This window comes from Marmota marmota, unplaced genomic scaffold, assembly GCF_001458135.2.
Source record: "Marmota marmota marmota unplaced genomic scaffold, marMar, whole genome shotgun sequence".
Lineage (NCBI taxonomy): Eukaryota > Metazoa > Chordata > Mammalia > Rodentia > Sciuridae > Marmota > Marmota marmota.
In genome coordinates this window covers 4658712-4686509 of record NW_026000164.1, presented here as the reverse complement: position 1 = coordinate 4686509, position 27798 = coordinate 4658712, and the positions used below count along the sequence as shown (strand labels likewise).

The 27798-nt window shown below is 45.8% G+C and overlaps 1 protein-coding gene across 3 annotated transcripts in view; it reads left to right on the top strand.

Moving 5' to 3' along the window:
• Window positions 1–27798, top strand: part of Cntnap2 (contactin associated protein 2) — a 1898113-nt gene that overhangs the window by 1854174 nt on the left and 16141 nt on the right. For all 3 annotated transcript variants that reach the window (XM_048786770.1, XM_015493731.2, XM_048786771.1), the window contains one exon: window positions 13685–13924. In XM_048786770.1, the coding sequence (XP_048642727.1) occupies window positions 13685–13924 (240 nt within the window). The remainder of the gene's footprint in view (window positions 1–13684; window positions 13925–27798) is intronic.

The following is a 27798-nucleotide window of genomic DNA, read 5'->3' as shown; positions in this document are numbered from 1 at the left end:
TAAAGCCCCACAAAAATGTTTTGATTTCTTTTAAAATAGAAATTGAAAAAATGAACAGTTAGGTGGAAGGAAGTTATGTTTTAACATAAAATATCCTTGTATTCATCATTATATGCATATAGTCCTCACATACCATTTTTGATAATTTGTCATGGAGGAAGGAGTCCTTGGAAGCAAAAACACGCAGACCCATGAAAGCCACCGTGTGACCCTGAGGTTGGGTGGCGTTTGCTTAACTGAGAAAGCATTTTAGTCATGTGTTCAGCTAGAAAACTGCGATGAAAGTGAATTCAGCTCTCCGTTATCCAGAGAAATGTCTTTTCCCCAAGACACCGAGGATTCATGGTGACATATTTTAGAAGAGAGAGTAGTGTGATTGCCCCATAAGATCTTTTAAGCTCTGATCCCCTTGGAAACAAAGCATACACGGAGAGAAAATGACAGTCAGTGCTCAGAAAATGCATTTCTTCAAGGTGCCCCGGCCTCTGTAATTTGCACCTTCTGAGGTGAAGATAGAAGCCGAAGTCAACGTGCTCAGGCAGCTAGAAGAGTGGAGCTAATGACAGGCCCAGAGGAGGCACCCTGCTGGGGAAATAAGCAAGCAGCTAGCACCCTGGGAGCTGAAAATAAAGACCCCGAGAAAGCATTTCAGAAAGAGCCTTGTCTTTGGTTGAAAATGAAATAAAACCAACAGACTTCTAAGCCCCCAGCCCTGGAAGCCTCTGGCAGAGGCAAGTTCAGTGCCTGGCTCAGATTGCTTCCTCCTTTCTTATCTTTTGCACTCTGAGCAATTAATAGTTCGCAAGGAGACAGACCTCCAGCTAAAGTGGATTGTCTGAAAGTTGGGATGGGGGCAGCAGTTGCAGCTAAGTTAGTAATAAGTATTAAATGCAAATATAAGAGGGGTTCTTTGGAGACCTAGGAAGCTCCTAACTTGTGAGGGGTGACAATCCTCAGAAGGCCTCCTCTGGTCCTCTCTAAGCAGCTGGGTTAAGGCCTTCACTGGCAGAATGATGGTTAAGATATTGAGATTTGAGGGCAAATTTCCTGGATTCACATGCTAGCACTTTCTAGCTAATTCTGGGTAAGGCACTTAACTTCAGAGAGCATCTGTCAAAATGGGTGGGAAATGGTACCTGCCACAGCAAATTGCTGCAGATATTAATAAGAGGCTGTGTTTAAAATGCTCAGCAGGCATCTAACGCATGACAATAGCTCCATGACCCTTTAGCCTTGTCATTAAGTATTCACTCAGGCTAAGACCTAAGGACAACCAAGGTCTCATAGTCAGGGTTCGAGAAAAATGTTGCTGTTCTTTTCTGTTGTTATCATTATCTTTGCTTCTACCTTCACTATGGTACAACAGTCACATTTCAGGAATAGCCCAAAGGGGCAAGACTTGGCAGGAGGAAGCCAAGGACACAGAATGGCCACTCCAGGCTCCAGTCCCTAAGCATGCAGACAGGCCTTCCCACCTTTGAGAGAGGTTTGCGTTGACCTGAGCAGCTTTCTGCTAACTCTCCACACCATCCAGAACCTAATTTTAAATGTGGTTTGTTGTAAGATAGCCTCCTCTTTAGAGGATTCCGAATTCTGTGAAAGAAAAAGCTTTAAGGTACAAGATGTATAAAGATTTGCTCAGCTGTCTTTAAATCCCATTTGGTGACCCAAAATTTAAAAAAAAATAAGTAAAAAATAATATGGCTGTGGAAATAGCAGACTCCGAGGCGGGTAATACAATGAAGCTGGTTTGCAAGACTCCGCCCTAGCTCACTGCTCCTCCCAGAAACCCCCCTTCTAGTCCAGTCAGAAGGACCTGGGATGCCCATTTCCAAGGCTCTCTGGCTCCCCAGGATGCTTCTGGGTCCATCAGCTTTTGTGACCTGCTATCTTTGAGGTGAGACCCAGAAAGGGAACACTGCTCTCTGGCTGGCTGCAGCCTAAACATTCCTCCTCCAAATCCTCCTGCACAGAGCCAAGTCCAGAGTCTGAGCAGTCCTCAGGGTTGGGGCTCCTGCCCCACCTTCCAGCTGAGAGGCTTCAGCCAGGTTACTTAGCCCCTCGCACTCAGTATTCTTTTCTGGATAACAAAAGTCACTGAACCCTCTCATAGATTTTTGGTGGCCAGCACAGAGGGTGAAGTCAGGAACCCTTCCCTTTCCTTACAGTGCCACCTAGAATTGGATGGCCTGTCCTTCTCCTTTTGATGGCTTGTCCCCCTCTATTTCCTAAGTTCCCCACCATCACCCCCACTGGAATGACACCCCTAATGCCCAACTCAGCACCACCTCGCTTCCAGGGCTGCCCCCCAACGACCACCCTGGCTGGGCTGATCTCTGATCTCATACCTACCCTCTGGTCCCACATCCCAGTTGGTTCTCCTAGATTAATGCCTCAGAACAAGTGTAAACCCTGTCCCCCGTGGCGACCTTCCCAGTGTTTGACGGCAGAGATGGTGAGCTTCCTGCATCTGCTCCACACTAAATGTCTGCGGTTCCTTCAACTCTCTTGACAGGCCGACCACTGCCCACATTCTAGTTTCTTACTGCCATCTTGGCCCATGATGATGCCACTCTGGAACTAATCCAAGGGACAGCCTCAGGAACCACTTCCCAGATTAGAATCGAGACTCCCTTCTTTTCTTCATTTAACCATATGTCACATTTGACTCCTGAATTACTTCTAGTTAATTGGATTGCCCTAGTCCTGGAGATGGAGATTACATGCTGTTACCACTGTTGTTGAAGGTTCATCTCATATTGCCTCTATCTTCAAAATACAACTCATGCTGTCATGAGCTCACATGTACCTGTCTTCACACAAAAACATCACAGGAAACTTCACAGAATGCTCTACTGAATTTTCATGGCTTCTGCAGTGTCCCCCAACCTATTAGCTCCTGTCCCAATCTGAAAATGGATGAGTTGGCTTTAGAGGAAGAGAACAAGGTGTTTCGGGGAGAAACATACCTTTTATATCCCCCAAAGCCCTGAAGTCCAACTCTGGACTCGATCCTGTGGTGGCATCCAGGATGGTTGCAACTGTGAGTTCGAATTTATGTAAAGATCCATCGGGGCTTCGGGTTCAGCCCTGAGTATTTAGACTTTGTCTTCAGAACACCATTTCGATGGGCATGGTCCCAAGGGTTGGACTCTGTGTCATTTATGCAGCACAGAGAGCCAATTAAGGGAACCCCAGCTCACTCCATGGAGGCTGTTCTCCCCTTCTTTCTAGGGGTGCCTGGGAGGTCTCCTCGTCCTGGGAAAAGCATCACTTTCTATTGATACCTCGACATCCACATCCTGAAGCTCCAATCTTTACGCTTCCAAGACACTTTAGTCCTCAGAGGACCTTTTCCTCTTGGGTGAGACAGCTTGAGAGACCTCCTGGGACAGGGGTCACAATACAAGTGAGAACAAAGGAAGGAAAGGACTTTTCATTTCATCAAATCATTCCACTTGACGTTATCTGGAAATTCAGGAGTTCGCTAACACTCTTTTCTAGCCCACATTTCTTTAGGTGCTAGAAAATGTATGAGGTCAACGTCCTCCTCTGGGCCTTTTCTCGTTATCCAAGCTCCTCTGCTGCTCAGGGAGTTAGCTAAGCCCCTGCTAGCCCTGCTGGAAACCCACTCAGTGGCTTGGAGAGAAATTGGGGAAAGGCTTGAAAGCTAGACTGCTCTTTCTTAGGTTCTAGCTTCAGCTTAACCTGACTTTGCAAACCTAAAACAACAACAAAGGAAACACTTCCGCAGAAACAGGACACATGCCACAGTCTGGCTGGGCACAATTCACGAGCCACTTGTCAAGCAGGAACGAACTTTATTTTTAGAATGCACTCTGCACCACTCAAGCTCTCCAGGAATTCCCTCAGAACCCAACTGCCACCAGCCAGCACCTCAACCGGCCTCTTCCCGCTCTTGAGGCCGATTGGCTGGGTCGCATGGGCGGAGCCAAAAGAGTCCCCCAATGAGCAGCTCTGTGGTCTGAAAGGGCGGGGAAACAGCCCAATGAGCTTCACCGCAGAGGAGCCAATCAGCTGGAAGTTTGCTGGGGCCACTTGTGCTGTGGCTCTCAACAGACACACAAAGACATTATTTTCTGTGTTACACTTCAGTCTGACAATTTTCTGGTACTAATAACTTTTAAAATGCAAAAACAAAAGTGGAATAAGGCCCAGTGAGTAATTCGGTTCATTTTTAGCTCACAGTAAACTCCGTCCTCTCATGTGCGTTCTGCCTTGCCGTAGCAAATAAGTAGGACCCAGAGCGCACACCTAGCCTGATGCTCAGAGCTCCAATCAGCCCTATACTTCTCATGAAGTAAGTCACAGCTCAGAGCTCTAGATTTGACTGACAGGTACGCCTGACTTTTCTGAGAGATCACATTACTTTCAGCAAAGCCTGTTATTCTTAGCCCTGAAAAATCCTGCAATGTAACAGGGCACTTTAGGCTGCAGAATGGGGCACCAGCTACTTCCAGGCTTTCAATTTTCTGTCTCACAACTTGAAATATACAGAAAAATTGGAAAATACATATTTCAGATATGTGCTCTGCGCAATGCAAAATTTCTAGCCTTTGGGAAACATCTAAGGGACTCTGACTTTTCTTTTTAGCAATGTTCTTGATGCTATGTGATTACAACTGTATTATAAGATTAACCTGGAATCATAATAACCTTTCTGTATTCAAGCTAGACTTTAGGAATAGGAATGACAATTTCAGCCTATTTTGTATCCCCAAAAACTCAGGAATGGTGATAAGTTGGTATCAATAAAAATGTCATGCCCTACCTTTTTGCAAAATGTTACAGTAGGGCTAGAATGTTCACGTGAAGATGGTTCTTTTTATTGTTATCTCAAACAAACCATCCAGTTTTATTTTATCAATCCTTAGGAAAAGATTTACAAGTAAAGACAACTGACACGTTTGTCAAGGAGCAAAGATTCTGTTTCTCCTGGCTCTTTGTAATTGATTTAGCCCCTGCTGAAGGTCAAGAGCAATTTAAATTTCACCTGCATATTTTAGTCGCACCTGCCTTTATAGGGGAGAAAAGCATCCAATAACAACAATGAAATTTCATTAGTGTCTTTCCCTAAGGGATTAATAAAATGTCTTAGTACATAATGATAAACATCAACTATGTATATGGATTTAATTCCAGTTGTGTACCTTTTGATAGTCAGCTGGTCCACAGGATGTCACTGTTCAAAAACTGAAGCCTGTAAGAGCAGGGGCTCCTGTGGAACCTAGAAGCCAACATCCCTGCTGCTTCTCATCTGATCACTTTAGAACTGAGGATGAAGTTTAATTTATTTTGCTTTTTCAGATTGTGTTCGTGTGTGTGTGTGTGTGTGTGTATTTCGCATTTATTTATTCCCCTGATCCACTCAGGCTCCTATCCATACAGCTGTAGCCAAATGGAAATGGGATAGAAAATTATATTCAGCCCAATGAACCCACAGCCAGCTCTTTTCCCAAGTGGAGGCCCAGATGTGCAGCCCTGACCCTGGGAGCCATGGCTTGGGGGGCTTCTGCCCAGCACTCTGCACCATGATTGCAAGTGCTCATCAGGAGACTCCTCACCAATCTCATTTCAGTCTGAGTTTCCAAGAACTATCTAGAACATCACCCAGGCAGTGATTTCAAACCCACTTCCTACCCATTCTGTCATTCCAAGAAAGCACTGCTCCACAGCTGGGACCTGGGAGGTGTGGACAGGTGGACTCTCAGCTTCAACAGTGTCCATTTCAGAGCAATATGTTGTGACCATACCCATTTTCAGTGAGACAGGCAGATTTCCAGGGAATCGTCCTCCTGGAGATAACAGATAGTGACCTATCAGACCCCCACCTCTTTCACGTTCCATACCTGTTTGCCCCAGGAGGCTCACAAACAGACTTTGACCACAGTGAACTGGCTGTGTCTGAATCTCCCAGCACTTGCTCCCATCCTATGCAAGCAAACCCTCAGTGACTACTAAATGTATGGTTTGGTAATGTTTGTTCCTGCTGGTACTAGATGACTCCAGTAGGGGCATAAAGGCAGGCATCTGAGGAGGGAAGGAAGACACCAGGCCAGGTGGCTAGAGCAGAGAATCCAGCAGAAGCCACTTTGGGCTCTCTTTTCATGAACTGGAACCTCTGCTGTTCTAGGGTGATACCTGCCTGGTACCGTGTGAATGGAGGGGCAGAGGGTGGGCTCCGTGAGAATCAACAGAGGCTCTTTAAGGGAGATCTCAAGCGGTTCAGAGGAGCATCAGGTTCCTCCCAAAAATGTTCCCCCAAGCAGTCTTTTGAGAATCAGCCCAGTTTTTCCACATTTTTTATTGGTGCATTACAGTCGTACAGATTGATGGAATTTGTGGTTACACTACCCATCCCCAGGACTTCCCTCTACCCCACCTCCCTCCCATCCCCTGGTTCCTTTCCTCTACTGATCTCCCTTTGATTTTCACGAGAAAAACGTACGGTTTGGTGATACCTGTTCCTGCTGGCGCTGGGTAACACCTTCCTTGTCCTCTTTTCTTTCCTATGTAGATGTATGGCATCTACATAGGAAGGAAAACATGTGACCCTTGACCTCTGAGTTTGGCTTCTTTCACCCAACTCACTGGTCTCTAGTTCCATCCCTTTTCTTAATTTCCTTTTTCCTTATGTCTAAATAAGGAAACCCACTGGACTGTGGGCATGATTTTTGCCATTTCTGTTACATGGTTTTCATTTCCGGTGTCTCCTTTACTATTACTGGTCGACTTTACGTTCTCCTTTAAGCGGACTCATCATTCTACTTAAATAAATTCCTGTTAAAAGGAAAAAGTCTATGTCAAAGTGAAATGTTGCAACAGGACCATGAAATAAAAGACCAGTGTCACACGCTGCCATGCTGAGGCACTGGGAGGAGTGACACAGTCTGCGAGGCCTCGGGTCTGAGGTCTGTTGTCTCTCTTGGTTGAAAGGGGAAATAGCCAGCCCAGGTGGGTGCAAAGTGCAGCCCGGCCCCACACTGAGCCAACCTGGGACTGTCGCTGGAGGACTGAGAGGGAAGGGAGGCAGGAAAAACTACCCCACACTATGAGTGGATGCTACTTCACCCCCAGTCTGTGAGCTACCTGAAGCCACCATGGTGTCACCAGGGACATACTCCAGAGCAGAGGGAAGGGACAGAGGGTGGGCAGTGCTTCGAGGCCAGTTGTACCTATAGTCTGAGAAGCATCCGTGAGCCCCATTAGGACTGGGTCTGGAGCGGCCATCTCTGCAGACCCCACAGATTCTAAGACGGGTGACTTCCCCACCCATCACTCAGCGACGCTCACACAGTGGATGCTCACCAGACTCAGGGCTCATGGACTCCTAAGATCTGTTGACTCCATTTCATAAAAATTAAATAAATAAATTTACAATGATATTCTGTGTTTCATAATATCACATCCCTCTCTCTCAAGAAAAAAAAAAAAGAATGGTATTTGGGACTTTCATACATCTAAAATGTATGAAAACTAACAAAATCAGCTGGTGAATAGACCCCACGAGTTTCCAGGAAGGATATATATATATATATATATATATAAAATATGTGAAATTAGCCTCAAAGGGAAACGAGAAAGCTCTTTGGAGAAATCAGGATCTGTTTGCTCGGGTGTGAAGAGGGCGCTCAGGCATGGACAGGAGCCTCCAGCACAATTCTGTGCTCTCTGCAACCACCTCTCTGCACCCTCATCTCCTGTTCATTTCATTTCTCACAACACTCCTGCCTGTCACTTGGCACACAGCTTTGGAACGAGAGTGAGCAGGAGAGCTCGCTAATGCACTGAAAATGCCATCGCCGCCTCTCCCCCGGGGATGGTCCCCGGAGCCTTTCTGCAAGGTTTCACCCAGAATCGTGCTGGTATTTTAAGTGGGCTATTTTCCACACCCCGTATCACTATGGATGTATGACATGAAAGGGCTCGTTGCAGTTTGAGAATTTAATTGCCAGAGTGACTGCACTACATTTCTAAAATCCACATTCTGTAGACAGGTTTCCCCACCTAGTGCCCTGGCCCAGACACCTCAATGCAGAAAGCATTTTCTGACAGTAAGTGGAATCGTAATATTTGGTTTCAGTTTGAGAATAGTCTCGTCCATTTTACAGATGAACATAACTTAATTGTAATAAGCTCAAGTGTACTAACAGGAGAGCTCTACTGTGCCATCTTGTGAAGATGTCAGGTTGTTGTTTGCTGGAGATCCGGGCCTCACACATGCCAGGCCAGCCCTGAGCCACTTCCCAGCCCTGAAAATGTCCTTAAGAAATCAGGAATCTTGATCCAGATGAGCATTTCCAATGACACTGGCCAAGTTTGACATCAGTTCACTACATTTTTGAAAACCATATGTTTGGCTCCAGCTCTAATGAAACATGGTCTTAAAGCATTCTAATTCTAAAAACCTCTCTGTGTCATTTCTATAGACTTACTAACGAAAACAAAAAAAAATCCACAAAATATAAAAGATGATATAAGATAGTCTTTTTCGGAGAGAAATTGTAGCTAATGCAAAATGTTTGGCTTCCCTTTCAAATGAGACTCAGTTTGCTCCTCTGGAAGGTGGGGTTAATCCTATACAGCTCAGAGAGTTTGTGTCTGTCAGCTTTCCACCACTGTAACAAATAGCAGAGATAAAACAACTCAAGAAGAGGAAAGATTTGTTTTGGTTCACAGTTTCAGAAATTTCAGCTCCTGGTTACTTGGCCCTGTTGTGTTGGGCCTGTGGCAGCACAGCCCATAGTAGCAGGAGCCCAGGGTAGGAAAGGCTCATTCACCTCATAGCAGCTGGGAAGCAAGAGAGAGAGAAAGGGAGTCTTAGAGCCCGGTATTCAAGGGCATGCTACCAATGACCTCGGTTCCTTTCACTGGGCTTCACCTCTTCAAGTTCCCACCACCTCCCTGGGGACCAGGACTTGAGCACACAGGGTTTTGTGGGACACTCAAGATCCAAATGATAGCCAGACATGGTGGAGCACGACAGGAATCCCAGGGACTCAGGAGGCTGAAGCCGGAGGATTGCAAGTTCAAGAGTATCCTGCAACTGCACTATCATTTGAGGATATGTTTTGTGTTCTCAAAGTAAAAAGTCAAAATGACTGGGGATCTAGCTCAGTGATAGAGTACCTCATGGTTCAATCAGAAGAAAAAAAAAAAAAAGATTGAAACTCTAACAGGTTGTTGGAGGTGCCCTGCAGCACTGCATACAGAGGACTTGGCCCAGCACCCACACATGGGCTGACCTAGATGTGGAGCAGATGCTCTGACACTGCCCAGCCCATGGTCCACATTGCAACACTCAGGTCCTGAAGGATCAGAAGCATTTATGGCCCATTTGTCCCCCAGGGGAACCAGTTCCAGCCTGGATTCTTTAATAAAGAGTCACAACAGCTAAATTTGAAACTACATCCAGATTTGAGAATACCAATTTCCTGGGCATCAGAATTCTTGTTTTTGCACCATGGTCACCTTTCAGGAGGGAAGGAACAACAATTGAATTCTGGAGATTTTCCCTAATAGAGAGAAAACCCAGAAAGAAGAAAAGGTACAGAAGAGAGTGAAAGATCCCCAAAGACGATGGGAAAGCCCAAGCAGATCATCCACCCAGGGCTGGCTCCTGCCATCCGCCCCAGCCTTCTGCCCACACTGCTGACATTCCTACCAAGGTCCCAACCCCACATCCTGATGCTGAAGGCCCCTGTTGCCACCACTGTTTTTCTGGTTTCTGATCCACCATCTGAAGCCCATTTCCTGAACCTCCACAACCATCCTGTGTCTGGTGTCCCTCTCCTGGGCCCATCTCTTTAAGCAGGGGGAACCCCACGTTAAATGGAGAACCCTTGGATAGATGTGGCTTTGAAACCGCTCACTTTCGGTGACGTGGCAATGTTTGGGTTTGGATAGGAGGGGTCCTCCAAAAGCTCCTGTGTGGGGTAGTGCAAGAGGTTTAGAGGTGACATGATTGGGTTGTGAGAGCCTTAACCCAATCAGGGAATTAATCCCCAGGTAGGGATTAACTGGGTGGTATCTGTAGGCAGGCAGGCTGAGGCTGGAGGAGGTAGGTCCCTGGGAGTGTGCCTTGGTGAGGAGAGCTCTCTCTCTCTCTCTGCTTCCTGGTGGCCCTGTCCTGAGCAGCTTTCCTCCACCACGCCCTTCCGCCATACTGTTCTGCCACACCTTGGGCCCAGAGCAAAGGAGCCGGCCATCTACGGACTGAGGCCTCTGAAACCCTGAGTAACAAATCCCCTTTTCCTCCTCTAAAATTGTTCTTGTCAGGGATTTTGGTCCCAGCAGTGAAAAAGCTGACTGAAACAGACAGGGAAAGCTGGCCTCCTTCAAGGCTGGGAAACTGCAGAGACCCTGTGAAACAGAGCTGGCATCAGAAGCTCCCTGCCCACATCTCTAGCAGGGCGAACAAAACCAAGCCACTCACGACAGAAGAGACCGCGGCTTTGGTACTGGGCAAGCAAGTGCAAGAGGAAGTGGGAAGACCACTGGGCACTTTATCCAGGTCCTCGACATGACCCTGCCTCGGCCCTGGGGCCAAAGGAAGACTCTTTAGCCTGGGGAGTTTGCAGGAGCCTGGGCGGCCATTGCCAGCCCTTGGGCAGAGCAGTTGCTATGTTAGAAAGAAACTGGAGACGTCTTCAAAATACGGTTCTCATCACAGAGCTCTGCAGCCTGAGCACGTTGAGTTTTCTGCTGAATACATCTTAATGTGGCAGTCAGGGCCCCTCCCAGTCTAGTGCTGTTTGGGGATCCCTGAGACTCCCACGGTTCCCTCAGCACCACAAACCCCACAACGGTCAGGTCAGCCGGGAACGCTCTTTCCTTCTCCTCAATACCTAGTTCCAGGCTGGTCCCTGGTTGTCCAGGTAAATGCGCTTCCCTGGCTCCCCACAGACTGTGATACTCTTACCAAACAGTTTCTCAGCTCAGAGAGCCACACCGGGCGTGAGGCTCTGGGGCCGGTCTGCCTGGCTCACAGACTGACACACCTTCAGCATTTACAGATCCCTCCATTAGTTTCTGTTGGGTTCTGAAATTAGGGCAGAGAGCCAAAAAAAAAAAAAAAAAAAGGTCACCAGGACACTGGACGGCCTCTACTTAGGCCACCCTTGAACTAAGGGTTAGTTTGGGAGAATGATGACCTCTCAGATGGCAGGGGGTGCGGAGGTGAGTCCAAAGTGCACACATATGCTTGTGATTGGATTGGGAAGGTTTCCTGACTCCAAATCCTCCATCAGATATTAGCAGGGATTCTGTAAACCTCAGAATTCCTAGAAAATTGGACATTGAAAAAGGAATGTGCCCAATTATAAGCCACAGGAATTCTTTTTCTTTGAAAAGAAAATAAAGAATTTTGAAGGAGAAAATAAGAAGTATTAATTAATAGGATGTCTGAGCAGGGGGCCTTGTTTAAGATGTCTAAGAGGGTCAGGGAAGATGGGGGGGAAACAAGGAGAAAAATCAATCAAAACCAAGTGACTAGGACTTAAAAAACAGCGTACTACAGGGACGCAGCCACATCAGTGTTTATACCAGCCCAATTCACAACAGCTAAACTGTGGAACCAACCTAGATGCCCTTCAGTAGATGAATGGATAAAGAAAATGTGGCTTATATACACAATGGAACATTACTCAACATTAAAAAGAGAATAAAATTATGGCATTTGCAGGTAAAGGGATGGAGTTGGCTAAGTGAAGTAAGCCAATCCCAAGAAACCAAATGTTGAATGTTTTCTCTGATAAAAGGTTGCTGATCCATAATGGGGATGTGTGGTGGGGGTGCCGGGAGCGTGGGGGTAGGAAAGACGGCAGAATGAGAAGGACATCATTACCTAAGTACGTGTATGAAGACCCGAATGGTGTGACTCTACTTTGTGTACAATCAGAGATATGAAAAACTGTACTCTATATGTGTACTATGAATTCTAATGCATCATGCTCTCATATATAACAAATTTGAATAAATTTTTAAAAAGGAGTCTGCTTCATATACCACAAAAGTGGGTACAGAGGTCTTTTCGTGTACTTTAAATATATATTTTATTTATTTAACAAAATATAATTTGTTGTAGTGAAAAAAAACCAAGTGAGTGCTGCTAGTGTCAGCAGTATCTCAAAGCAGCTAAAAGGTCATAGGAAGGTATTTGTTTGCTTTATCCAGATATTATTATTATTATCACCCTCCCATGTTCTATAGTAATGCAAAATTCTGATCATTATCACTGAAGTCTTACCCCTCCCACCCCCATCCGCCCTTTAGAACCAGGGATTGAACCCAGGGGTGCTTAACCACTGAGCCACCTCCCCAGCCCATTTTTATTTTTTTTTATTTTGAGACCCAGTCTTACTCAGTTGCTTAGGGCCTCGCTAAGTTGCCGAGGCTGGCTTTGATCTTGCAATTCTCCTGCTTCAGCCTCCCAGAGAAGTCCCCTTCCTTAAGGTTTAACTGGTCATTAACATTTTTTTAACAAAATTCACATTTTATGTAGATTGAAATAAACTATACAAAATCGATTTTCTTCACCAAAAATAACAGCAATATTTTCTGTATTATTTCCAGATAAACCGCAAAACATTTATTTTGTAGGTTTGACAAGGCAGTAGATATAGTCATGGAGAAAGAAAACAGACAAGTTGCCCATATTAACAGCCTCTGATTCTGTCTTGACCATGAAGCAGAAGTGTTCAACATTTACCTGCTAAAATGAAGGTGTAGGCTTGGGAAGGTGTAGGCTCAACAAAGGGGTGTAACAGCAACAACCAGATGTGGAACAACCTCGGCCATCTCTTCCACTCAAACTGTAACTGTAACTTGTTCTTTCAGTTCATTTGATAAAGACAAGATCTGTACTGAATTCTGTTTGGTGAGCTCACAACTCTAGTTAATTCCCTTAATTGTCCATTACAGATTTTAACACACTTAAAGCTCCTAGTAGTCAAAGGTCAACAGTAGGCTTCATGGTCACATTTCATAAGATGCATTCTGTTCTTATACCTCCTCAAAATTTATTTCTTCAAAATTGATAATAATACCTGACAACTGAATCCATGGTAATAATACGTTTTATAATCTAAAAGACTCAACTAAAACAATTCCAGAGGGCTAGTAGCAGAGGTCATGCAGAGGTGAAATGTGGTGCTTCCAATGGGGTCTTCTGGAAGAACAGACAAGTTTTCACAGCATGAGAGCTCTAACAGGTGCCAGGTACACAGGCAGCTCCCCAATGGCTCCTGTGTTCACGAGAGGCCTGTAGGCCATGATATTCAGTGATAAGTGACCTATATGTATCTAATGGCTTTTCTTCCAAATATCAAATATAAGAGAAAGCCCATTTTGAAAGTCTTCCTGGTATTTTTAAACAGTTTCTGAATTGTCTGTAGGAAGCTCTGACTTAGTTGCATACAGTTTGATATAGGTGTCTACCATTAAGTCCAGATCATGTTTTATATCAAAATTTACGTCAAGCAAAGCCAAGTTACTTGCCCTCTGGTCTGTCAAAGTGTTCCTCAGGTGTTCTTTAAGATGCTTTCATCCATTAACATTTTGTCTACAGCTGAAACCCCAAAGTCAGACTGGGCACAGCATCGTGTGACAAGTCTACTGTGCAGCTGGAATACAATGGAAACCCTCTCTCTTCTTTTTCCTTTAGAAACAGGGAAGATTGACCAGGAGATTCACAAATACAACACCCCGGGATTCACAGGCTGCCTCTCCAGGGTCCAGTTCAACCACATCGCCCCACTCAAGGCCGCCCTGAGGCAGACCAACGCCTCGGCCCAGGTGCACATCCAGGGCGAGCTGGTCGAGTCCAACTGCGGGGCCTCCCCGCTGACACTGTCCCCCATGTCGTCCGCCACCGACCCCTGGCACCTCGATCACTTGGACTCAGGTAAAATGCAGAGCCTTCTTAGGCTGGTTGCTTTATTCCTTTAGAAACTTCCGTTCCTGGGGTGGGGGGTGGAAAGGGGGCGTGGAGGCAGGAGATGGTGGCAGGGGAAGGACCTCACTGCCCCGGGTACAGGTATGACTGCACTGTGCTGAGGCTCGGCACCGTGTACAACCAGAGAAATGAAAAGTGGTGCTCCACGTGCGTACGAGGAATTGAAATGCATCCTTGTCCTGTCGAACTAACTAGAACAGATTTTAAAAGGGGGGAAAAAACTTCTCCGTTCCTGTAACCATAATATGGCTAATAGCGAATCTGTCTTGGGAGATAAGGAAAAGCAAAGGAAGGTGTGCGTCAAGAGTTCTCTCGGCCCGGGCAGGGTGCTCAAACCACAGGGGCCACTTCTGCTCTGCGCCAGAGTGAAGAAGGGAGGGGTAAAGACTGCAGGAACTAGGACCCTCTCTTAAACTATGGGCTGCCCCAACCGGTAGCCACAGCGCCACCGTGGGATGATCTGGTCACATCTTTTTCTCACTTTTGGCCCCTTCTGAATCTGAATGACGGGCAGCCAGAGACCATGTTCCAACATCAGAAGAGATTTGCCCACAGAGATTCCTTTCCCATTCTTTATTCAATTCATACCGCAGGCTTCCAGAGTTTAAGAGGTGTGTTTTGGCTAACAGAACTCAGTGGGCGTGGCCCCACGTCTGCAGGTGACAAAGTCATCTGAAAGCACAGGCGCTTACGTGAAAGGGTGTAGCTAAATTAATTGGAGGAAAATCCGACGTCTACCTAACCTGGAGCGCTGGAGAGACTTACTAAGTTGCATTTCTACTCCTGGTTCTTCCCGAGTCGACCGTGGGCGGACCTGGGTAAACTTTCTAAGCCTCTGCATTTTTCCCCCTATATTATATAGTAGTTTTATGTGTAAATTTTTGAGGAAAGTCCACGTTACTTTACATAGGACTCCACTAAATTCCCCAACAGTATATGAGGTCACCCTTTCTCCACATCCTATACAACATGTGCTATCTTAGGGGTTTTTCATGATCACACGTAATAGTGGGGCTCACTATGACATTAATATATGCATAGAACATAACTTGCTGCGTCGCATCCCCTAATGCTTCTCGTTTTCCTCTCCTCCCCTCCGCAGTCCCCTTCCTCTATCCTGCGGGTCTCCCTTCTATTTACTTAATCATTTTTAATCGGTGCATTAGAGTCAAACAGCGGTGATGTCACTGAGCTATCTTCGCCTGTGCACAGAGCAAGACGCGATGGATTTCACCCCCCAGTTCCTTCCCTCCCTCCCCCTCGTGTCCTACCTGTGTACTACTAACCTCCCTTCAACTTTCATGAGACCCCTTTTTTTTCTTTTATTTTTCTCTCTAACTTTTCACATGTGAAAGAAAACATTCAACATTTGACTTTCTGAGTCTGGCGAATGTCACTTAGAATGAGGTTTGTTCTCCAGTTCCATCCACTTACCAGCAAATGACACGATTTCACCCTTCTTTATGACTGAGTAGAACTCCACTGTGCATACAGACCACATTTTCGGTGTCCGTCCATCCATCCGCAGGCACCTAGCTGGTGCCCTGACTTGGCTGTTGTGAACTGAGCTGCTGTAAACACTGGTGTACTTGGATCTCTATAGTGTGCGGAGGTCAGTTCTCTTGGGTAAATCCCGAGACACAGGAGGGTCGTGTGATGATTCTGTTCCTAGTCTTTCACGGAATCTCCACATTACTTTCCAGAGTGGTTGTGCTAATTTGCAGTCCCACTACCAAAAATGTATAGGGGACATAAATCTCTAAGTGACCTCCAAGCCTAACATCCAGCGGGTCTCCAAGGGTGTGCCCTAAAGACAGGAAGAGAACTAGGGAGGAGGCCCAGCCCACCACTGCGGAGCACCCCCAGAGCAAACTTCCATACTAGCCTCCCCACCTCTAGAGTGGCGATACGAAGACCTCACTTGCAGAATCCCAGGTGAGGTGATGTGCTTAAAACACTTAGCACACTTAGCTGCAATTATGTCAACAGTAATGGTGGTTATTATTCTATTAGACACAATTTACTCGAAAGCCTCAACGTCCAGTGCAGCCTTTCTAACCCTCCCCTGACGCAGACTTCTCACTTGGGACAGTTGGTCATATAAACAGTGTGCGTTGGGTTGCTTTGGTCCTGCTCCAGCCCTGGCTAGTTTCTATCAGCTCCAGCACCGTCAGCCCTCGCTGTGCCTGGAACCTTCCTGAAGCTAGACAAAAGCCAGATCCTGCCATGGTCGGAATAGCCAATTTGCAGGCTCCACAGCCCTCTTTGTTCCCCCGCAAATGGATTCCTGTGACAGGAGTGGGGCGCCACGGGCCAAGGGCACTGGAAGAATCCCCTTGTGTGACTGCTGCGGGGCGTCCACACAGGCCGGCTTTCCTCCTCAAGGGCCGGCTGGAACAAAGGAAAACACTCTTGCTGCAGAAAGAAGAGAGGAAAGGAGAAAAGACACAGAGGTTCCTCAGATAAATTCCTCTAAACGCGGGAGTGGACCAGCTGATGGAGGTTCTGGCTGCTACAGGTAGAAACTGGATTCAGAAACATCTAAATAAATAATTTTTTAAAAAAAAAGAAAGAAAGAAAAAGAAACATCTGGATGCTACCCCTGGCCAACACAAGCAGCTATCCATTATGACTTGATTAGACAATCATTGGCTCTTAGGTAGGTGAGACATACCTAAGGGCTGAACAATTTTATTTCATGTATTTTTTTTAAAAGTCATGATTTATGCAAGATGACTTCCCTCTTTTGATCGAGTCATGAAAATGCATACAAGTCAGGACACATTTCAGTTAGGATGCAATGATCAGATGAGGATTCTGTTGCCCACATGTAAAGGTCGGCCTGTTGTGTGATGATATTTGAGTGATATTTGCAGGAAAATTGCCACTTGCTCTTGACAGAGGGTTCTTACTGGGGTCCATCAGTTTCAGTACTGTTCTAGTCATCAACCACTTCAGTAATTGGGGAAATGCTCACAAAAAAAAAAACAATTTTTAAGTGTCTGTGAACTCTTATTAAAAGGACAGAAAGCAGCTTACAAACCAAGGCAGAGATTCATCTAAATAACATGATTTGATGGTGGGGTTTTTTTGTTGTTGTTGTTTTTCACTTAGGTAAACAGTGATATAAGGGACAATGTTGGGTGAAGGGCTGAAAGGGGCAGAGAACTTATGTAGACATGTGGGAAGTGCTTAAGAGAGCCTCCACTGACCCAGAATCAATGACAAAAAACTCCTCCTCTACCCTCTTAAATTCTGTGCTAGAGGCCTGCAAATTAAACTGATGAGAGAGTAACAGGAAGGAAAAAAAAAAAAGCTTAATTTGTGTGCATAGAGGAACTTACAAAAGTAATAATTTAATAAATGCTTAAAACAAAAGACCCATGGGCTGGGGATGTGGCTCAAGCGGTAGCGTGCTCACCTGGCATGCGTGCGGCCCGGGTTCGATCCTCAGCACCACATACAAACAAAGATGTTGTGTCCGCCGAAAACTAAAACAATAAATAAATATTAAAATATCTCTCTCTCTCTCTCTCTCTCTCTCTCTCTCTCTCTCTCTTAAAAAAAAAAAAAGACCTATGTACCTAACTTACAGGGAGAAGGGAAGGGAAAGGAAAAGAAATGAGAGATTATAAAGTTTATGACCTGCTTGTTATGCAGGCACAACGTGTCTTGATCCCTCCTTCATGACCATAAAGCACTCCTGGTTAGGACAAGGATGGTAGGTTTATTCTTGTTCTGCCTGGGAGAAGAACTCACCCTGAAGAGAGATGGTGGCTTCACTTTCTAGAACTTTCTGCCTTTTGTCAGATAAGGCAAGTTCAAATTACATTTCTTTCTCCATCTATTGAGTCTTAAATATCTTTGGTTTGAAATGATTTTCATACCTACTCTGGGCCCGCACAGCAGCGTCACACCCGGTACTGAGCTAAGCATTTTGCTTTTTCCAGATCATCTTTGATATCAGAGTAGAATCGGGGTCCTTGCTATTAGATATTCAGAAACAAACAACCGCACATCCCCCAAGGCCCCATTTCTTCCAATCAGTACCGTGAGGTCTGCGCAGGGTTAGGACAGGAGGAGAACAAGGGTGAGAGGGGCCAGAGCTGGCTGGACCTGGGGATGGGGAGAAGTAGACTCGGACAGGGGGTCTCCAACAAGTTCCGTTCAGCTGGGAGCTGGTTAGAGATGAAGAACCTCAGCCCCCCGCCCCCAGGGGCAGTGGCCCGCTCCATCCTAGAGGACTCCCAGGTGACTTGCCCCTGGCACAGGGAAGTCTGAAAACGCTGATCTAGTGCCAACCTCCGTCTCTGCAGCACTTTAGAGTTAATTACCCGGGGAGCTCTTGAAAGGTCTCCACTGAAGTCTGCATCTCTGAGCCATCAAATCAGACCCTCTGGGCAGGGGAGCTGTTATCTGCAGATATAAAACCTTCCCCTGATTCCTGCCTGTAGCCAAGGTTGAGAATCACTCACCAAGTAAGAAGGGCCGCTGGCAAGCTCTTGAAGGAAGGCTACCAAAATAAAAAATTAAATACCCCAACCATTAAAAGAAGACACCCCCCCTTTAAAAAACACCCCAAAACAATAGGGCCGTTAGGTGGTGCACCCACAAATAAAAGGGTCAGAGCAATGAGCTGGGGGCTCCTCCGAGCATTTCATGAGGAAGCTCTCCAGAGAGAAGAGCTGTTCACGGAAATTTCAGGAGACCTCCCTGCCTGTTTGAAACTGGAAAAGCAGATGTGAAACAAACAAAAAAAAAAAATATATATATATATATATATATATATATATATAGAGAGAGAGAGAGAGAGAGAGAGAGAGAGAAAACGCTCAGGAGAGGGCCAGACCCAGCATCTCTGAGGAAAGCCAGGCTCGGGGAGGAGGCCGGTCCTGGGAGCAGCCTGTTTGAGGAAGTTGTGAAGTTGCCATTCAGTGTTTGGAATTGGCTGCAAACCTCATTTGAAGACTCTCACAAAAGATGCTGCTTTAAAATGAAGTGTGTGCATTTCTGAAAATAAACCATGTGCCTTGCTGGGAAGAAGAGAGGGTCTCTCGGTCCAAGTGACCCACCAGGGCCACCCAATTCACACTTCTACCAGGATATCTATTGTTGCAGAAACCTGGTGTTGGAATGGAAATTAGAATTCCAGACATCTACCCTAAGGTCTTGCGGTCTTTCTGCTCCCATACACTTATTTTTCTTGTGTCTTAGCTGATATCAAAGGATAAAAAGGGAAATATAGTCCAGGGACTATCCATTTTCCCTTCTGGAAGACCGCTGAGTTGCTCACCACCTCTCCAGTGCTTTGGGGCTCTGTCAGTGTTTCCAAACATGAGGGACATTTATGGTTAGTCAGGCTGTGCACCACCCAACTCCAAGAGATGTGATCCACACTGTAGTCTGTGACCGTGTGGTGGCCTTGATAGTGGGCCACCAAACCATTGTAGAAAAACAAAGTAGACACGGCATTCATTACATGATAAAGTTGTTTCCTGCTCATTCCTGATTCTGTCCAGGCCAAAGTCCCCCTGTGGCTCTGGGCCACTTCACATTCCCCGGTGCTTGCTCGTCATCCTTCAATAGAGAGAGGGCAGGTTAGAGCCTCCTCAGGCAACAGAGCTGCCTGCAGATGTGACCTGGTATCAGTGCATTGGGGTAAACAACAAATTGGCTCCTCTCCGTGGAAATGAGGAGGTAAACCACTGGAGCTGTACATGGTCACAAAAGAAAGAAAAAGAGAAGGTGATTCCCACACGATTGGAGCTGAGAAAACAGAGAAGTGGTTTGTGACCAGGGCCTAGCAGAGGCTCCAGAACACACCACTCGGGGGAGACTAAACAAACCCTCCCACGTGGGGGCTTAGGTGGATTAGACCCCCACCCTGCTCCTCATAAACATCTGCTTTTCTGCCTCGTTCTTCCCCCTTGATAATAAGAATAATCTGGTCCTTCACCGCCTCAGTCTGTGGCCCTTAGCAGCACCTTTAGAACAGTGGTGACCAGTAGGGAAAGCAACCCTGCACTGAGTTCTGGTCCATTCAAAGGGTCACAGAACACGGGGCAGTGGCTGCGATTCCCCTCTCAGACTCTCTCCAGCTCCAGTTTCTCTTTATCAAATTCAGAGACTCTCATTTCCTTGGAAGGGGAAGGAGCGGCCAGCAGGAAGCCAAGTGCAGATGGCCTCGCACATTCTGTAAAACATAAAACAAACACCAGAAAAAACGGATCCAGGCGTGCGTGGTGCCACCCATCCCTGCGCCAAGGAGCGACCGCAGGCTGCACCGGCTGCCCCACGGGGCGCCCTGCTGGGCCTTGGCTGCGTTCTCACATTCGTGGCACTTGATACAGACACGTCACACCACAGCCCCCTCCTGGAACCTTTTTCAGAACATCATTAGCAGAGGCCAGGGGCTTCAGGATCAGGCTTCAGCCCCCAAGGACCTTCCCGTTATTAAGAGGAGGCCTGCCACTGTCCCACAGGACTTGTAGCACAGGTCACCAGGCATGTGACGTGGTACATCTCACCCCAGGAGGACCCCAGAGAATAGGCCTCTGAAGCTGTGGCCACTATTGGGCTCAGTCATCTGGCTCCGGGCCCTAGAGCCAGGGGTGTCTGATAGTGAGAGGCCCACGGGGAATTCTCCCTGCCCTGCAGAGGGAAGCGGTGGGACCAGCCAAGTGCAAGGTGGTTAACCCCACACAGCTCTCCTCTCGCCCAGGCCCACGGTCAGAGGTGTCAGGAGTGCTGGGTTGAGGATCCGAAGTCAGACTCCTCCCGGGGAGTCACTCAGGTTCCTAGCTGTCGCAGGGAACCACGGGAAACACGGTCCTCGAGACCACTCCACCTACCCATGCCCCACGGGTTCCTGGACATTTCTGTCAGGCACTGGGAACTGGGAGCCAAGCTGTCTACTCACCCCATCAAAGCCCTGCCACTGAACAGTGCCTCTGGTTTCTGAAGCCATCCCACCCCATTGCTGTGACTTTTAATGAGTTGATTTATTGTCTATATTCCAAATTCCCTTTCTACCATCTGAAGATAAAATATTTTTATATCTTCATGTGCAAAAAGAGTTATGGATATGACGAACATTTAGAAACTGCGCATATCTGTTCTGTTTCCTTCATAAATATGAGCTTGTAGCTTGCTTTCTTTACCACCTGCGAACAGTTAAAAATAATCTTTCCAGCTCTCATAATTACATCTTTATTTCTGAGCAGACCTCTTTTCTCATCCTTGTGCTAAGATTGCATAATTAATGCATTTTATCTCTTACACTCAACTTCTTTATTATCCTATTTGTCTTTTTTCCTCTCCAGTAACCAACACAACACAACACACACTCCAGTGTAAAGAAAAGTTATTGCTACCCACTTGCTAATGTGCATTTTCTTACAAATGTTCCAAATTCTGCTTTTCCTGCAAAAGCGCCAAGCACATTTGTATCTCAAGTCAGATAAGAGTTACCAATTTTGGTCTAATGGTCATTTTCATTGTGTCTCATCTTTTTTTTTTTTTTAAATAACAATGTTTTCATGGCAAATAGCTTTATACCCATGGTTTTATTGAGTCAAAGGATTTATTTTTCTATTTCTTGGTCCTGGGCATTGAACCCATGGTCCCTTAACCACTAAGCTACATCCCCAGCCCTTTTATTTCTTTACTTAGAGGTAGAGTCTTGCTAAGTTGCTTCTGGCCACGCTAAGTTGCTAAGGATGGCTTTGAACTTGTGATCCTCCTGTCTCATCCTCCCAAGCCAAGGACAAATGCGTTTTTAACTTTGACGGCTATTACAGATCACCTTCCAATGGCACATTCCCATCAACTGTCCAACAATTGCCTTCTCCCACCTCCATCCACACAGCGCATCATAATGTTCTTTTACATTTTGTTAATTTTTATTTGAAAAATAAAGTTGTTTCTTTAATTGGTATTTCCTAAACCACAGGTGAGATCAATTACCTTTGTATATGTGTATATAGCATATGCATTTATTTTTCCATGAGCTGTCTATCATATTCTTTGTCCAAAGAGTTATTTATATATTTAAATCCTTTCCTATTGGTTTGCTGGTCGTTTGCTAATTGATTAATAAGGATTCTTTACATATTCAGTAAATTTAGCTTAATTTTTCCCCCTTGGTGGACCTGGCCCTAGAGCCAGGGGTGTCTGATAGTGAGAGGCCTTTGGGGCATTCTCCCTGCCCTGCAGAGGGAAGCGGTGGGACCAGTCATTCTGGCACCATTGGCTGAGCCTTCTCCCTGCACCTTTTTCCTGTTTAACTTGCCCTTCACGTATGAGCTTTCTTCTGGACTTCCCGGTCTGTGACACTGGGTCTGGCTCTTCATGAGACGGAAGCAGGCTTTGAGCACTCATTGAGGTTTTATGATTGCATTTCACATCTCATAGAGCTAACGTCCCTTTGATTCTGTTTGTTCAGAATTTTCCATTCCATCTTTGCACATTTACTTTTCCATGTGAACTTAAGAATTCCTATCTCTTTATTAGGATTGTCTAGAATTTTTACTGGGGTTGACTATGCATAATTTGATTACCTGTGACTCCCCATCGCACCATGCTGAACGTCTTTGTCCTTTTCCAAGTATGATGATTCGAGCAATTGCCATTGAAACTAATGTGTTCAGAATTATGTGGGGAATTAGTGAAGAAGGCAGGCTCAGCTGATCAGGATGAGGATTTGAGATAGTGTGTTTCCAGCATGCTCCCAGGTGATACGTTGCTGCTGCTGCTTGGGCCACACTGATTGACAATGATAAACTTGGCCTTGACACATTAACTGGTAGATTTCACCTGCACGACCACTTGAGCTTGGTGCTTTGTGTTTGAGTCAGTCTTTGACAACACTCTTAATTTCTTTTATGATAATTGATCTAATTAGATTCCCTTTCTTATCTCAGATCATTTCTGTGACTTTATGTTTTTCTAGAAATTCATGCATTTTAATAGGTTTTCAAATTCATTTACATCGAGTTGAACAAAATAAGCTTTTATAATAATTTAATTTTCATTCTAGAAATTTTCTTTTTAGTTTTCCATATTGAATATTTATGTCATCCCCTGCACCCACACACACCTTTTTCTTCTTGATTAGGTTATCTTCTTTTTTTCCTTTTTCTTTCCAAGCCGCAGCTCCTGAATTTCCTTATTAGTTTTATGATTTTTGTTTTATTCTTATCACGTGCTTTTATCTTTATTTCTTTAAATTTATATTTGCTCTTTTTTAACTTTGTAATTTGAATGTTTAGTTCTCTTATTTTCATTATTGCTGTGTGTCTGTAAGTGTGCGTATGTGTGTGTGTGTGTGTGTGTGTGTGTATGTGTGTGTGTGTTCTCTTGTACAGGAATATGAACCAAAGTCAGCACATCTAAGCTCCAAGCCAAATGCTCCCACTAAGAACACTTCTGCTGTCCCAACCCCACCTACCGGTGCACTGTCACTCCAGGTGCACTGTCACTCCAGGTGCACTGTCCTGATGTGGAGGGTGTTAACTAGGCTTTTATCTGAGAGACCTGGGAAGAGCAGAGAGACTGGCTTGAGTTGCCACAGGCTCCCCACATGCCTGAATGAGCAGACTGGCAGGCCTGAGTTCTGAGAAGAAGTGGGGGAATGTGCTCTTCCAGGGCTCAGCCACATTACGGAAATGACGTCACAAACATGGCTAAAAACGAAGGGAAGCAGGGTCCTCCTCTCTGGCAGCTCCCAGGTGCTACTTCCTGGGCAGGTGTGCCTGGGCCAGGGGGCTGCCTTCCCTCGAGGCCTCTTCGGTTCCCTTCTAACAGCTTCCAGCTCTCTGCAACACCACCGTTAAAGATTCAAAGGGCACGAACATCTAGCTTTGGTACAATGTCTAAAGCCATTGTTTCTGCCTTTCTGTGGATTTTTCTTCATTGGCAGTTTTCCTGGGCCACTCTTTCTAGCTTTCTTTCCCTTCCTGCACTGCTATAGAGTGTGCGCCCTATTCAGCTGAGGATCCTGTCCCCTTCTCTCCAGACCATCAGCCCCCCAACCCCCACTCCACCCGGCAGAGATGCATTTCCGAGGTCTATGCCTGACAGTGTTTTCAGCTGTTAACCTCGTCACGTGGGGCTGGCTAAGTACAGGGTGACCCAGTGGTACCCGTTGCCATGGTGACTTCTCTGTTGATGGTAGAACCACTAACTCCAGCAGGATACAGCCTTCATTTTTGGCTCCTTTCTGGGGCCCCAAGAATGTTAAGCTCAGTGGTTCCTGTTCCCCCACCTTGAGGCCTCCTCCTGTACCCCACTTCTGAGTACCTTCTCATCTCACACAGGCAACTCTATGGCCTCCCATCACTGGGCTACAGGGACATTCAGGGTCGCACAAAACTCTCCAAATGATGAGCATCACCTCTTTTGCCAATTCATCATTTTAAAAAACACTGTGGTAGAATCCCTGGGTGAGTTCTCCCTGTCCCCAGGGAGTCCCCGCCTGTCCCACTTGGAAATAAATGCCAGTTCCACATTTGCTGGCAAATCAGGACCTTGTGTCTCTAGGCCTGTGGCCTCAAAAGTGGCAGAAAGATTATCCACATTATCTTTTTGAGCCACAGTCACAAGATTTTCACAGGAAAGTCGCTGTGTAGATGCAGATAATGAATAAATGATAAGGTGATTCATTCCTCTGAGATCTATGGATGATTCCACCTGCTACCATACTGTTCAGAAATGTCTAAAGACACAGTCAGATTCTGATTCTGCTCTCGAGTTTTTGCCTAGGAGCAACCAAGGAGCAACCATGAAAGGCTTTTAAAAAATTAAATCTATTTTACGTTAAAGTATAAATGTACATTAAAATCCATAAGAATGTGGGATGCAGTTATTTTGATGAGAGAAGAGAAGATGAATCATTTTGAAAATCCTTCTTAGAAAAAGCTAAAAATGGTCTCAGTTGTGGGAAGCCATTCTCGCACGTGATTAGGCACCTCCCTGATTGGGTGTGAGACGTTCTGGCCAAACTGTGTCCGAGGTATCCCCACCCTCTCCAGGTCCAAGAGCCTGTCCGTGTGGGGGTGTGACTGACCATTGATCCTGAGACCAATCACTGACCCTGACCTTGGAATGCTGCCCCCCTCGACCTTCATTGGATGGAATTTTCCCCTGAATTTCTTGTTCCCCAATAAAAGGCCACTCCCTGGCGTTCTCTCTCTCTCTCTCTCTCTCTCTCTCTCTCTCTCTCTCTCTCTCTCTCTCTCTCGCCTGCTAGTCCTGAGTAAGCCTTGCTGCCCCCACCGGGTGGTTCAAGGCGAGAGCCAGAGGGAGGGCCGTCTGGGACCTGCTCAAAGAAAAAGGTAATTGAGTCTTGTGTGTTTATTTTGATCTCACTAGTTAACTTCGATGCTACGAACCTCTTGTATGAAACCAGCGTGCTGGTCGTGCGGTGGACTCAGTCATTTACTTAGGAATTTTAACTTTTAGAAAACTGTAAAGGATACAAACAAAAGTAATGATGATTTTGTAAATGATTTCAATTGCCAAAGTGCTTTCAATGCAGTAACCCGAAAAACTTAGGCTAACTGGACATTTTTAGCCATATTTTAAAGATAAGAAAAATGCCTCCCAGAGAAAATAAATGCAATCTGTTTCCTCTGCAAATATTGAAAAAGCAGCAATGGTGTGATCTACCTGCCTGAACGGTAGAGCTACCTAGGGAGCTTTGTAGAAATCCTGCTAGCTGGTTTCCATCCCCAGAAATTCTTGCTCAAAAGTGTACAGAGAGTAGCACAGTCAGGTCTAAAGTTCAGTGGCCCTTGCTGCGTTAGAGCTTTTTCCAGCTTCCCCACCCCCCCAGTGCTGGGGATGGAACTCAGGGCCTCACACATGCTAGGCAGGGGCTCTACCCCTGACTGCATGCCCAGCCCTCCTAATGAAAAATTTGAATTTAAACATAAAGAATTCCACTTCTTTATTCTGATCTATTTTACTATCTCCTTTTCCCATCCTTTAACTATGATACGGAAGTCTAGAATGGTGCATAACTTGCATACATGGAGGTAAAAATCCCTGGTGTTTCTAGAATGGTGTATGATTTGCATACATGAAGGTGAAATCACTACTGCTAAATACACATCTCTTTTTTTTCCATTTTTTTCTCCCCCGGCCCCGCCCCAATATGGACTAAATCATCCTCAAGGCTGCTAGAGCCAATTAAATATTTTTTCACACTCTGTTGACATGAGGAGAAGAGAAGCTGTGACAGAGCCATGGCTTGTGCTAGGAGCTTATCATATTATCTTTGTAACAACATGAGCCAGCACCAGGGGATCCGTTTGTGGGGAAGCACTGGGCAGCTTAATAACCAAGGAGAGTTTGTTTTACCGGCTCCTCTAATAACCATTAGCCCTTCCACAGACCAACAAGCAAAGACATTTGTCTTCTGAGGTCTACAGTTAATTCGAGAAGAAAATAGTTCAAACGGTAATGGAAATATATTGAGCATGGAGCTTTTATATTCAATTTCTGAAGTCAGCTGTCTTAGAAAAAGAGGCATTGTCTTGGGATTGGGGTGCTAATGCAACTAAAAAGAGTATTTCAAAACCAAGGGCCCAGAGGGGCATTGATAAAAGACTTAATATATGTGCAGAATTAATTTTTAAAAGCGCTTTATGTTTGCTCACTCCCCTTCCCCCATAGACCACTTGGTGGAGCAGGATCTGCCCGCGTCTGCCATCTGGGCCTGCTCCACTGTGTTCTCAGCACCCTCCTCCTCCAGGTACCAGTTTCTGGAAACTTAGGAATAAAAAGGGCCAGTTTCACATTCTGATGAAATAGCAGCCGTCATGCAGACATCCCATAAATATGGGCAGAGCCTGTCCAAAGAGCAGGAGCATGTTGGTCACCTCAAGCTGGAGGCTGCAGCTTCTACAAATTGAGAGGCAGAGGCTTCAGCAGAAGATTAAGTCTTTTTTAAAATGCATTTTATTCTTCACTCTACTCCTTTAAAAGACATATGATGATGACAAAAGCCAACCAGTAGCATCCAGCCATTTCCAGGAGAGCCATCTATAAATTGTGGCCTTTGAATTGATTAGGAACCTGCACAGAGGGGCAGTAGAAGGACCCTCCTCCTCGCCTGATTCCCAAAATGATGGCATGTGCCTGTCGGTTCCCACAGTGATGGAACTCATCTCCTAATCAGGTCTCAGATGACAGAAAAGTGGTTCTTCTCAAGTTCCCATGTCATAAATCCCAGATGTCCAAAGCTTCTCTAATACTTGCCCCATGGGGTGTCTCTTAAGCCTGAAGAGGATAGACCCAGGGTCTCCTGAAGACTCCCATCTGAGGACCATGCCAATTCCCTTCTACATGGAAGGATGAAGGATATCAGGGAATTCCTTAAAATGTCCATTTGTGGTTCCTCATTATGACCAGTTGCTTTCCCTGCTCTATCAGTATTTTTCTCAACCACCTTCTTGGAAACTGAGGCCATTTACACAATTCTGCAGACAGCCAATTCTGGCCTACACTGCTTTGCTGATAAGGGAAACCACAGATTGTCTTAGCTGAGACTCTCGTAGAACAGGTGTGCCCACCAGGCCTGGTGAACATCCAGATCCCTGGCCAGCATTTCATAAAGCCATGGTCAGTCACTTGATGCACTGGGATATTTAACACACCATAATATGCCTTTTCCACCCCGAGTTGGCATGCTCCATCGCTGCACCACCCCGTACCAGGCAAGAATCATCAAGGAAACAAGAATGCTTTTCAGAAACCAAATCCATAAACTCCAGAAAAACAATGATCCAGGATTGTTAATAATTCATTTGTCTCATTTATGC